This window comes from Anneissia japonica, unplaced genomic scaffold (genome assembly GCF_011630105.1).
Source record: "Anneissia japonica isolate Jap-2015-1 unplaced genomic scaffold, ASM1163010v1 scaffold284800_len683186_cov164, whole genome shotgun sequence".
NCBI lineage: Eukaryota > Metazoa > Echinodermata > Crinoidea > Comatulida > Comatulidae > Anneissia > Anneissia japonica.
In genome coordinates, this window is record NW_022711393.1 from 191,520 (window position 1) to 205,536 (window position 14,017).

Sequence of the window (14,017 nt, forward strand, 5' to 3'; positions counted from 1 at the left end):
TATTGGCCCAAATTGCGATCGGAATCGAGAGAGCATGAACACAAATGTCACGGGATTGGAAGATATCAATAGAAAATATTTTGTTATTAGGCCTAGCTAGAAGTCAAGTGAGGAGCCCAGTGGCCATTTTTAGGCAGGACCGTAGGATCGTCGAGGAAGGAAGGCCAACAACACACCAAGCGTGGTGTGTGGCGCGCGCACGGGTCACGGTGACCACACTCGCACACACAGAGAGGTATTTATAAACTGTTAGGCCTAGTAATAGGGCATTGAACGGTTTTTCCCTGTTGTATGACATGACCAGGGCTTGCTTGGGCTTCCTAGGCATACGGAGCGCCGTTTGGGACATTGCTAGGCCTATGTATCTTAAAAAAGGCATTCTATTTATTTATTTCATTTATTTATTTACACTCTCATTCTACAGCGGGAAACCCGCCACTTACAGAATGGATTAAAATATTAAACATTAAAATATGACAATATGATTAATATAATAAAAATAATAATAATAATAACAGTAATAATAATTCATCTTATACAATTTTACAAATTTTCTTACAAAAACATCCATAACTGTCAAAGAAAAGGTCACTGGAATACTAATAATAGCCTTGATGGTTAGGCCAGGGGGACAAGGCCAGCCTATTTGCTGGATGGTATGCGATGCGAATCCAAAATTGTTGTATTTTTTGTGTATTTTCTAATTTTTAGGCATAAAACACATATTTGGTTGTAAAAAAAAAGTTTTCCTACCGACCTAGGTAGGCTTTTGTCAAAAGGTGGCCAACACAATTTTTTTTTTTTTTTTGGCAAAATATTTCAGTATCAGTTAATTAAATTATTAGGCTAGTTTTACCATAATAACTAAACACTACAGTAGCTGGTTTATGAAGTTTGATTGGTTTCAAACTTGGCAGAATGCAAGATGGCAAAAAGAAGTCGGAGCCTATTGTTTTTGGTACGTGTGTGAATATGTTAATTGCTCATTTGCATAATTAGTATTTCACTAATCAGCTACTAGGCCTATTAGTATTAGGCTATTTTTACCATGATAACTAAAGTTAGGCAAGTCCGATTGGTTTAAATCTTGGCAGAATGTAAGATGGTAAATAAGAAGATAGAGCCTTGTTTTTGGTAAGTGTGAATATGCTATAGAATTGCTGCTATGCATAATTAATATTTCATTAATGAGGTAAAGCTAGTTACCACAATAACTTAAGTTTGGTAAAGGACCGTAAGGCCGACTGGTTTCAAACTTGGCAGAATGCAAGATGGTAATAAGAAGACGGAGCCTTGTTTTTGGTATGTGTGTGAATATGCTAATTGCTCATTTGCATAATTAATATTTCACTAATCAGGTAATTTAGGCTATTTACCATGATAAAAAGTTTGCAGTAAGTCTGGGTTCGATTGGTTTCAAACTTGACAGAATGTAAGATGGTAATAAGATTAAGATGGAGCCTTGTTTTTGGTACGTATGTTTATAGGCTGATTGCTCATTTCCATAATTGATATTTCAGATGAGGTAATTAGTCTAGTTACCACAATAACTAAAGTTTGGTAAGTCCGATTGGTTTCAAACTTGGCAGAATGTAACATAATAATAAAAAAGACGGAGCATATTGTTTTTTGTACTTGTGTGAATATGCATTGTATAATTAATATTTCACTAATGAGGTAATTTAGGCTGTTTGTCATGGTGAATAGTGCGTTACCAATGCAAATAAGCTTTGAGGCTGCATTCTTGCATCATGTTATTTAAAAATTCATAACTTCATAACAGAGTGCCGTATGCTAATGTTCTCATACTTACCCCAGTATTCTTAAAACAAACTTTAGTCGTTCATGCTAAAACTAAAAAATTACATCATTTCATTTCAGTAACAAATTAGGCCTATCCTTAACAATAAATAAGCATAAAAGCATATAGCAATCTATATATATTGATCTATAGGAAAATACAGTTACAGATTTATTTATTAAAACAGCTAACTTAAATATGATAACAAAATTTACAAATAGGATAAATTTGGAAGTAGCTGTATACACAAACTGAATAAGCTAAGAAGTTGCAGCGTTTTTTTATAGGAAATATTTCTTGTTAGATATATTTATGAAATGAATGGGACCCCAATAGCCCTGGGCCCCAGTGCTTTGCACTGTCTGCACTGCCCATAGCTACGCCACAGAATCGGGCTCAAGTGAGGACATTCATTCAGGAATGTGAGCTGTTCGAAGATGGATGGTTCACAGACTGGGTAACAATGCAATGAGCACAAATGCCTTTCTGGCATGATTGTCTATAAAAAAAAAAAACCTAGCCATTTTTCTATTGTGTCGTACATCGAATAAAAGTTATTATAAGTCAATCGTGATGTCATCACTGCAACTCGCGCACCTCGATGGAAATTAAAACGTGATTGAATACTGCTAGATTGATGCCTTCGAATATTTTATTACTCCTTACTGTCAGAAATGAACACAGTCGCATTTGAACTTTGTTTTGTTTCTTTATTTCAAAACAACTGGTCAACAGCCATGATCAAAGAAAAAACAACGTTTAACAACATTATTTATAGCGCCCACAGCTTTTCAACTGTTAATTAAAATAATAATTTTTCTTCTATTCAACTGCTCTTTGAAACCCAATATTGAATATTAATGCAATTCAAAATTGAGATTATTTTCAAGATCTATTGATTCATATGCCTACATTAACTTATTGGTTAAAAGTATGATCATCAGTTCGGCCAAGGTGAAAACAAAATCCATCAATAAAGGTATTTCACTGTAGGACATATACATATGATAACTGTCATATGCATGTGTTCTTTACATTTATATTAAATTTAGTAAGTACTTTAAGCAGCACTGAAATTGATAATTTTGAATGACATTACAGTGTTAGAACACTATTCTATTTTATAATATTGGTGGGGATTATTCCAAGCTGAAGACCTGTGACTCCACTTCCATCTTCCCATCCCTAAAATTAAAAAAAAGTCATGTTGTAGAAAGAAGTAAATCATGCATGTTTTTAACAGAACTATAGGCTTTTAGTATTTAATATACTTTCAAATGCCTCTTCTTTTTCCATCTTTATTTCAGAGTGGTGTATAGTCTTGTAGAATAGTCCTTTAAGAACATTATACAGAAAAAATATCACACAACACTAGCAATGGAGTTATGAATTTTTAATAACAATAATGATTTTAAGAATTTTGCCTCAAAGCTGCTTATTTATGTTGGTTACGCACTACTGATTTGGGTTGTTTGTCATCACTTCAACATGCCAATTTGTGGGAAGGTGCTAGTAAATATTCGTGGAAAATACTGTCTGTATTTTAGGCCTGGAGCAGTGTGCATACAGAATGCTTTGCCCACCCCATTTGAAGACTCTTAAATATAACACAGATTGGGGTAATTGCATTCTTTCCTGAAAACTGAAACTGCACCCACCCACCCTTCTATTCACCAAATTCCCATTCCCTTTTCTTGTCCTAATTATTGTAACACCTGTAATTCATGTAGGGGAGGATGGGGACTTCCTTTGGGGACGGGAGATTGCAGTCAGTTATATCTGTATGCTGGGGATTCCTTGGATCCGCATCACTTTCTGATAATGATGTTTTGTTTTGAAGTAAGTGCTATCTCCTATTGTTCTTCTGGTGAGTTTGCTTTACTAGAAGAAAATTTACAGATTTGCCATCAAACAAAGTTGTGATAAGATCGGATTGGAAGGTATCTGAAGGTGGTCGCAACATTCATTTTCTGAAACGTTACAGCATATATCCAGACAACAACAATAATACAAACATTAATAATAATGATAGTGATGTTATTAATGATGATATTGATAATGGTGATGATAACTACCTGTATTATAGTTATTATTATAATAATCATTATAATGATAACAATAAAGGTAATAATAATTTAGTCGTATAATAGACACCAAGCTAAATGCCTTTTTTACCCCAGTGAGATAGAAATATAAGCATATTTCAGGAGTAGGTAAATAAAAAAAATGATAAAAAAAGAACTGTTGTGTATTATAAAAAAATAAAACATTTATTTATTTATTCTAACCCAAAATTCAAAAAGAGTACAGTGTACAGTAATGATAATTGGAAATATACACACATTTTTTACAGATGTCTGTATCTAAGGCATTACAGTTTATGGAGAAAAAAGATCTTGAATGTGCTATCTGCCTCAACAGATTTCATCAACCAAAGACACTGAAATGCATGCACACCTACTGCCTGCAGTGTATCCAGAAGTGGGTGGAAACTCATGGAAAGATGAAATGTCCAATATGTGGACAGGAACATGATCTAACAAAAGAAGACCTAAAAAAGCTGTCTTCAAACACAATGATAAGTCACCTACTACACTATGTCCTAAAAACTGAGGAGCAGAAACCAACTAAATGTTCTGTTTGTGACAATGAACCAGCATACCACTGCTCAACATGCCATCTGTATCTATGTGGAGGTAATTGTATCAAACAACACAAGATAGTACCTTTAACAAGAGATCATCCACTTTACACACTGGATATGAAGGAACAAGATGGCACCACAGACAAACAAATGGGCGAACAGGATGACAGGTCAGACAAAATACCCAGATGTCCAGCTCACCACAATACATTAGAATTTTACTGCTCCACTTGCAGCAAATCAGCATGTAAGCAATGTGAACAAATCCTTCGCTGTTATCAAAAACAACACATAGTGATTCCAATGTCAACTGCTGTGGAGGACTTTAACAAAGATGTCACTGAAGTTGTTAATTTAGCTCACAGAATTAAAAGTACATTAACAGACAAACTAGAATCCATAGTTAAAATTAGGTCAGTGTTTGATTCACAATTAATGTTGTGCAAAACAGCCATTGAAATGCAGGAGAAGAATCTTACCAAGAAAGTTCAAGAGAAAAGCAAACAACTAATATCGAACCTTGAAAAGATATGCAAAAGAAAAAGAGAGGATATAGATAATATAATTAAAGATATTGATTCAAAGACAACTCAAGTAAATACTCTGATGGTCTCAATCAATAAAATGTTAAACAAACCAGAAGAAAGAGAAATTCTTGGATCCTATAAGACTACTATCAGTTCTGTCAGAGACACAGTCTTAGGACCTGATTGTGAACAGTCATTTCAAAAAAGAAATATTACACCAATTTTTATTCCATCTACAAACCTGGATGAGTTGATAGATACAGAGGGCATTGGCAATATCACAATTACTGATGACATGATGTACAATTATGCTGAAGGCAATGAATCAATTGACACAAAAGGAAAACCGTTTGTGAAAGTATCAGAGCTAGCAGAGAGGGGGGCATGTCAATTAGCGACCACATTAAGGAAAACTTCGAGTGAAACATCAGACACTAACGTAGAATATCAGGTAAGTGGAATAATAATAACAGGTAGATGCAATGTAGAAGATGAATTTTAGAATTTTGCGTGGTCCTCTGTCCATATCTATTCTGATACGGACTCTAGAATCAGAGTTCCTGTCTATTATACCCAACTGCGTCCAAAGCAAATATTTTTTTTGCATATTGTATTTTCTTGAATTATTGTTTTTAACATACAAAACTCTGATTTTGGTGTATTTCACGTAATGATCAGAAACAACGATTGTTGAGTAGGCCTATAATTATTTGCTTATAGTATGCAAAAACTCTGATTTCAGATGAACATGTTTTTTTTCATAAAATGAAGGGATCACAAAGATGATGAATTAGATGTACAGTACATTATTCCATCAGAATCATTTCATTTTTTCCCCATTTTTTATTCGACCATTTCTAAATAAACATGGAAAATGAGTAAAAGTTACTGATCCAAAAATGGTCAAGGGACGACATAGAAACTCTTATGAGTCTGTCGCTGTCGCCCCTCTTGAAAGACAGCAAATACAACATTAGCAATTAAATGAACAGAAAATCGGCCACAGATATCATATCATTTGTTTGGTTGTTAAAAACATTTAGAAATTAATGGAATGACAAACAGGATTAAAAAACGAGCACATCCAAAATGAAATGGCGACCTAGACCCAAAAAGGGCCCCATTCTTAGAAAGCAACAGGGCTCCCAGCCCCATAATTACGCCACTGGCTCTAATCACTGCTATCAATACAAGAAAAGTATCGGTTCAGGTTGGCATAGCCTGTGCTGAGCCGTTAGGCTCTTGCCCAAGGATGGATATATCATCTACCCATGCAGTGCGACGGTGCCCCACGAATGCTTCCAGTTCTCCTTCTATCGCCATTATTACTGGTGAGCTTGGTCTTCTTTAAAGTAACAGTAGCACACTTAAAAAATAATGTTAAAATGTTCAATTATTAAACCAGATTAAGTGTAAAATTTGATGACTGAAATGCATGATTATACAGCTCTAAAATTGTACAATAATTCTCATTAAAAAACTAAAAAGATTCATCTGGATCTCTAGAATGTATTTGTTAGAATTTATTTTTGATGATCCAAAAATATTTGAAATATTTGAAATATTTGAGCGAAAGCTCGAGAATAAAACATAAGTTAATGTTTTTATTCAAATATATTTGGATCATCAAAAAGAAATTCTAACAAATACTAAAAATTATTTATGTAAAACATGAACAATTGTTATGTAGATAAACTTTCTTTGTTTTGATATTTTTTTTGTTTTGGGTCCGGGGTTTTCATGGTCTTTAGCAGCTTTGGTCTCCCATTAGAATAATAAATATAATAAAAATGTGTTAATTTGGGACCACAAAGTAGTGGTCTTTAATTGGGTGGTCCTTAACTGGAGGGGTTTTTCATTGGAGGGAGACCTGCACTTTGAATTCTGTACAGAATATAAGATTGAATGACTAGGTGTGTGTTTGGCTTTTTTCCAACTACCTGCAACTGACCTATATTTGTTCGTTCAAACATCAAGGGGGAATAAATGATATTTGTGACTTGTGGTAATTTCTAGACTAAATATAATTTTAAACTGTATTACAACAAAAGTTAAATGTCATGAAAACGGGGCAGTTTCTAGAATAAATATAAATTTAAATTGTAAAACGGCCAACGATAATATTTTGAAATTGTCTGGAAAGTTTCTAGTTCTACATTACAGAATCTTTTCTTTGCATGACTTGAATATAAATATTTTCAAAATGTAATATGTTAAAGGAGTATTTTCAGTTGGTTCATTAATCGTTATATTGTGTTTGAAAGTGAAAATGTGTCCTTTTAGTGGCATCAGCCAAGAAAACTCTACTGACCTATCTACTTGCCCTATTTTGTTGCCTGTTACACTAATATATCTTTTTTAGGCTTTTGATCACAGCCATAGAGGAGATCATTATAGAAACTAAATTTCAGTTTAGCAAAGAAATGTAATTTCTTTACAGTACTTTAATTGACAGTGTGTGTATATACCATTGCAGTTACTGATTTTTCTGAATACTGTTAGGCTGTGCTATGGTTCCCATATTAATTTACATGCATTGACCTTTCAAATTAACAAACATGATGAATTATTACATAATATACAGCATGATGTAGAAGAGGCCACAAAGAAAATAGGGCAACAGCGTGGTGCAGCGAAAGAGAAGACTGATGGTGTAATTCATGAAGACGCCAATCAAGATAATTTTACCGCAGTTCTTTTGGAAAGTATTCATCCAGCAACTAAAAGAATTATTGACCCAACCAATCAGAGACATCGTTCTACTGAAAGAGTTCGTTTGCTGGTAAATCTGTTGAAGAGAGATTCTTCTCACCAAGGTATATTAATCTTGACTTAAAGTACTTTATTTTGCCTTATGGTAACATAGAAAGGTGGAAATATTTCATTTTTTATTTTAATGAGCAGCATTCATCATTGTGAGGCTTTCATAATGAAAATAGAAATTAATACTTAAAACATGAGCCATATTAGTCAATAATTAATGAAAACAATTATAATGCAGGTAGCACCTTGTTTTGACAATGGAGGTATTATTGAGAAGGAGATCACTCGGCAACAGATCCCATTGACGCGACAAACCAATGTGTTCCCCGTCTTTGGATCGTGCGCGGGCGTATTACCCTATAATTCACATTTTTTCGTTAGCAACAACTTGGCAACGACATGCGTTTATACGCTCCAGCACAGCAGTTGTGCGAAAAAGCGTTTGATTTTAACCCATTAAATATCTTTATAATAAATAATGTTACCCTGATTGGATTTTTTCGGACTTTTAGTATGTTATTATGTGTAAATTTCGGAAACAGATTCCGCAAAATATTTCTGTTAAAATTAATTCTGTGTTCATTATAGTTTTGTCTAAAGATCAATTTGTTTGACTATAAAGCTAAGGCAGTGTAAAACTGAAAATTACTCTGATTCTGGATTGAATTTTTGAATAGTTAACCCTCGTTAACCCTAAAATGACTTAGTTTATTATAATCCTCAATCATTCCTTAATTAATATCTGTTAAAATTTGGAATTATCGAGTTTTATCCAGTTTATGGAAATTCAAGTTGCAATATACCATACTTTTAAAGCTGATGTAAATGTTTCATTAAATTCGGAACTCTTTTTTTAGAAAATATTATTATGTTTGGTATTTCTTGAAAGATCAATGTATTAGCTTCAATCTTTTGGTAATCAAAGCCTGCTGTGCATTTGGTGGCGGGAACACATTAGACTTCAAAGGCATCGCGCAAACGTTCTTCACACACTGCGGCAGCTTTGTTCTTGGTTCATTTGCATAGCTCTGCGTGCGCATAGCTTTTGCGAGTGATCTCCATCTCAATAATACCTTCATGTTTTGACTAACGATTTTTATTTTTTTAAACACACAAGCATTTCGCTAGCTCAAGCTATCTGCTTCAGGTTAATATAGGAAATAAAAAATAACAATCCAGTCAAGATATGCAAGTGAGGAGGGGTGGAGTGGGGGGGGGGTCTCTGATAGGTAACAAAGGTAGTACATAATTATATTACTACCGTATTATTAAAATCTTGTACTGGAAAGCGGTGGTGCCTGAAATTTGCCGATGAGGGGTCTGACATGTCTGACAAAGGCGTCCGAACCAAAGGACCGACGAAGCCTCAGTTGACGGCCTGGAATAAAAAAAAAGGCAACTCTAGTTGAAACAAGTTTTCCCATGTTAAAATAAAGCTTATTATTTTAAAATTATTATTGTTATTATTATTATTATTATTATTATTATTATTGTTATTATTATTATTATTATTATTATTATTATTATTATTATTATTATTATGTGATATATATTTTTGGGCATATTAGTAATTGCAGATGGCTATTAATACTATTTTTTTTCTCTCTGAAGAATTTTTACGTTTGTTGAAGTGTCATATAATCAAGCTTGTGAAAGAGAAAGACAGCAGAGCACATGAGGCATCTCAATGGTTGACACGAGAGGCACTTGACATTAAAGAGGTTCAAGAAAGTGGAACATTTAGGTGAGTTTACATTACTTATCTAAATAGATATATGTTGCTATAGCAACTTTCTTTGAAGATTCAAAGCACTTCTTTTTAAGGTCATGGGGTCATTATGGTTAGGCGTTGCTGCTGTAATCAGTGTAGGAGCAGGCAACCATTCATGTATCCAATCATACTCTAGGTGGAGAGGGGGAATGAAGCTAAAGTTACTTACTCAAGGACGCTCAAGGGATTTAAATCTTGACCTCCAGGTCAAGAAACTAAACCCAAATAAACCACAGCCAACTGTTCTCACTGTGCTAAATTTCTTTTGTCATGTTGAATGTATTGGTTTTTGTGGAATGCACTGCTGTATGAGCAATACTCACAGTGCGTGGAGGTGTTTGCAGAAGTATTAGTCTATTTCGTTAATACTTACCTGTGTGAACCGACTATTTGCCATTGTTCCCAAAGCAGAACACCCCTTCGAAATGAAATAGAACAGTCCAACCCAGGGCGCCACGTACGAACCATCTCCCTAACAATCGTCCTCATTCCCTATTTGACGTTTGTTGTCGAAGGGTCTTCTATCGTTATGTCTGCGCGAAAGTGGTTATGCTCGGCAGCGGTTGCAGAAGTATTTATGTGCTGCAGATACCATTATAAGGTAGTGGAACCTACACAAGGCATTTATACAGGTCACACTAACTGATATGTGGCAAAGACAAGCCAAACCAGTCACTTGTCGCGAAAATCGATTTTGAGTTATTAATACAGTGTTAGAGAGTAAAATAATAGCTATAAAATGGTAAAAAAATCATTCAAATTGGACATTTCCTTATGAAGTTACAAGCGTTTAAACATACAGCTGTTTAAAGAATAATATATGGGAAATCATCCTTCAAAGTTTATGATTTCAGGCATTTCTCATGCAGAAACTATCATCAAATCCTTAAAAAGTGTTGTTTTAACATTGAAAATGGGGAAAATAACAGCATAGGATGATGTATAGATATGTAAAGATTAGTTTAGTACAATAAAATAGATTTTTAAAAATTTGACATTCCAGCATGTTTTGGCCATTTTCTCTGAAACACGATTTGCGACGAGTGACTGGTTTGGCTTGTCTTTGCCACATATTACTATTTTAGATTGTGAAGCTTTAGAGGAAGCACACAAAAATATTTTTATTTACTGCTGTTTAGATGAGAATAAAAATATACTGCTGACATTGTTTTATATTGTTTTTTTAAGGTTGATAATTGTTGCTGACAAGGAGGTTGTTCATGAGCGATTTCCAATCCCTCTTATCAATCGTCTTGAGAAACACTTTTTGGCCATGACAACGATGTTGAATGAGGACCAGCTGAGGGTTGTCAAACAGCTTGAGGATTGGGTGACTTTGTTTACAACTATTAAACACCAACGTCATCTTCAAGCACCAAAGTATGAACTTAAATTCTTAAGTTTAGATTTGGCCAGTTCATCCTGAATTATCTTGAAAGTAGTCTATTTTGTTTAACAAGAACACCCATTGAAAGTAATTCATAACGGTTTGTTATTGTTGCTTTTCAAAGTTGAAAAAGTTAATTAGCCACTAGTGCTAGAAAAAAAGTTGCAAAAAATTAGAGTAGATGTCAGAACCAAGGATTGGTGAGTTTTATAAAAAAAAACAAAAAAAACCATTATGATGAGTGAAAATTTCATTGAGCGGCTGCATGTTTGCCATGTGAAACTCGAAGAATGAGTGAATCGCTATTTTTAACTACTATTTTGTCATTCACGATGGTGTGTATTTCAATACTTGGAGTATGTATTATACTTTCTTGTCATTCTAATGTACTTAATTTTGTTGAATTTTTAGACAAAGCTTCAAGAAAACTGATGCATTTGTTGGATACCATGGTGACACAATTGCTGCTCTTGTCTACCAATCATGGGCATCCTGTGATGGTGAAAGTGAGGTACCTCATAAAAATTTATATTATGATGATAACATAATAGCAGCAGCAACACCGAGGCAGCAGCTGCTGCTTTTGCAGTTGATGAAGTTTCCATTAGTGGAATTTTCTCTGCCAAAGAGGTTATGTATTGATCACTGTCTGTCTGTTTGTTATCATAATTAGCAAAGAAAAACTAAAGAATGGATACCCATGAATGTTTACTTTGAACACATAGGAAGACTTGATTAAAATTATAGTGAATGCGTGAATATAACACGAGAAAAATAACCTCAATTTTAAGTAGAATACATGTTGATAAATTTGGTTACTTTGCCTTCCAATCTTATACATTGTTAGATCTAACTTACCTTAGTGTTCTGTGTCTTAAAAAGGTGTTTGAAAAAGTTAAGGACCAGTTGTTAACATGTGCCACACCAGAATCTGTCACCCTATTATCCAAAACAAATATGTCTGATGAAGAGAGAGAATCACTGACAAATACTTACTTCAGGGTACAGAAGCATGGATGTCTTGCAGAATACCTAGCTGACAAAATTCAGAAGAATTATAAAGAAGAGGCTACAGGGATCCTAGCCCAGGTATGACTAGTGGGGTTAATCACATCTTCATGCAAGAATACCTTTCACCTTTTTTCTCAGAGGGAAAAAAAGAAAAGCATTAAAACATATACTAAAGATTTTTAAAAAAACTTAGCAACTCCATTGATTTTAAAAAGGATAAAGGAGACAGAAATGATAACACATATGTGAACAGTGATAAATACATTTAGCATTGTGTAGAGTATATAGTACTCCAGAAGTTACGCACAGCACCGAAAGATAACAATGATCTTGTAAAGACTAATGTGATAAATGAATGAATTGGATTGAATTGAGTTTGCTTGATGGCATCCAGATTTTCTTCTTGCAGTCTTTGTCATTAGTACAATTTCGATTTTGCTTTTGTTTGTCTTTACAAAAATTGATTGTAATATCTAAACTTTTCATAATTTTAAATAACCATATTTTTTTAACCAAAAATCTAAATTCATTCTTTAGGTAACAACATATTCACGTCTGCTAATAGAAGAAGACTCGGAGGCACTTGCAGAATCTACTAGGATAGATAATTCTCACATCAACATGATCTCTCTACAGGAATTTCAACATGAGCAACAATTTTCTCATGAAGTACAGTAAGTACAGTACTGACTATAACTGTTTAATTTTCAATTTTATACAAAGAAGTATACATGTCTAACTGGAGTAATAAAGATTATTGTAATCATATATTACATACTACTTATACAGAGGTTGTGGAACGAATGGCAACAAAATCAGTAAAAATTAGGTCATAATTAAAAAAAACAGTTATATGCAGTAATCAAAGACCCGGAATGAGAACAGATAATCATAGTTTTTCAATCAGTTTGGTGACAATTTACTCACTGTTGAATGAAAATATTATAAAATATATTAAATGACTTACTTGTTATTATTTACACAGGAAATTCTTTGATGAAAATCGTGCAAGTGAGCGACTACTGCTGGTTCAGTGTAACGCTAGCAGTGACACCTCACACCTTATATCCTGTGCCTCTTATCGAGTTCAAGATGAAAGAGAAAATGCATTGTCTGCTATGCAAGAAAGAATCAAGGAGTCAAAGCAAGACTATCCAATTGAAAGCAGAGCTCATGTTGTATTCATTATTCTGCTTCCTCGTGTTAACAGATGTTTCGATGGATTTCAAGGTACAGTATTTTATTGATTTAAAAATGTGTTTTTATAATAGTTTTTTGTATCAAAATTCATTTATAGATATTATCAAAAAAATACCAGGGGTTCCCCTGCTTAACAGCCTTGAGTGGACCAGTGTTGTTGAGATACTTGCTTTCTCATCGTAAAGGTTAAAAAACTACAGATCTAAAAAAATGTTTCTCAACAAATAGCAAATCCAATTCCAGAACCTCATAATGAGAATTATAGAATCGCTTTTATTCTGTAACGTTGCCAGCCACTTTACATCCACTAAAAGAGGAATTTTGTTGCTTTTGCCATTTCAAATTTCAAGATGATGTTTTGTTCTCTAAAATACAAAGAAATTCTTGCAACTAGAAATAACAATAAATCTACAGTATACATAAGGGTTTAATTAGGCTATGTACAATAATTACAAATTACTATCTAGTTTGTCTTTTGCGTTTCTGAATTCTGCATCACTCATCATGAGTCTCTCCTCTTTCAAGGTGGACTATGGGCTTCAGCACACATTGATGACCTTCAACCTCCGAAAGAGAACCGACCAGATGTATATGAGCTGATGGGTCGAATGATGAGTGATTTGTTTACGGTCTCGAAGAAAGGTAACCAAGAAGATATTCCAGTGTTTGTTACATGTACTGTTCTTCCATGGTGCCCAGTAGGACTTCACCTAAGCTTGACATTTAATGATATATAATTCCTAGGTTAAAACTTTGTAAAGTCTATAAGAAAAAAAATTGTTACACTCCTGGAGGGTTTTACAAATTTCATTTTTCTCTTACACTGATGTACAAGTAAAAAAACCTGACATAAATACATCAGACCAACAAATTTCTGATTTCAGAACTCAGTAAATCAGACGATGAAGACAAA

The 14,017-nt window shown here is 33.9% G+C and overlaps 1 protein-coding gene across 1 annotated transcript; it reads left to right on the forward strand.

Annotated features, from left to right (window-relative positions):
* LOC117107487 (E3 ubiquitin-protein ligase rnf213-alpha-like) lies at nt 1–12,582 on the forward strand. Its single transcript, XM_033249185.1, has 8 exons — nt 1–235; nt 4,155–5,423; nt 7,557–7,788; nt 9,347–9,479; nt 10,695–10,886; nt 11,305–11,404; nt 11,776–11,982; nt 12,442–12,582. The coding sequence occupies exons 2-8, from the start codon at nt 4,155–4,157 to the stop codon at nt 12,580–12,582; spliced, it is 2,274 nt and encodes a 757-aa protein (XP_033105076.1). The 5' UTR covers nt 1–235.
* The last annotated feature ends 1,435 nt before the right edge of the window (nt 12,583–14,017 follow it).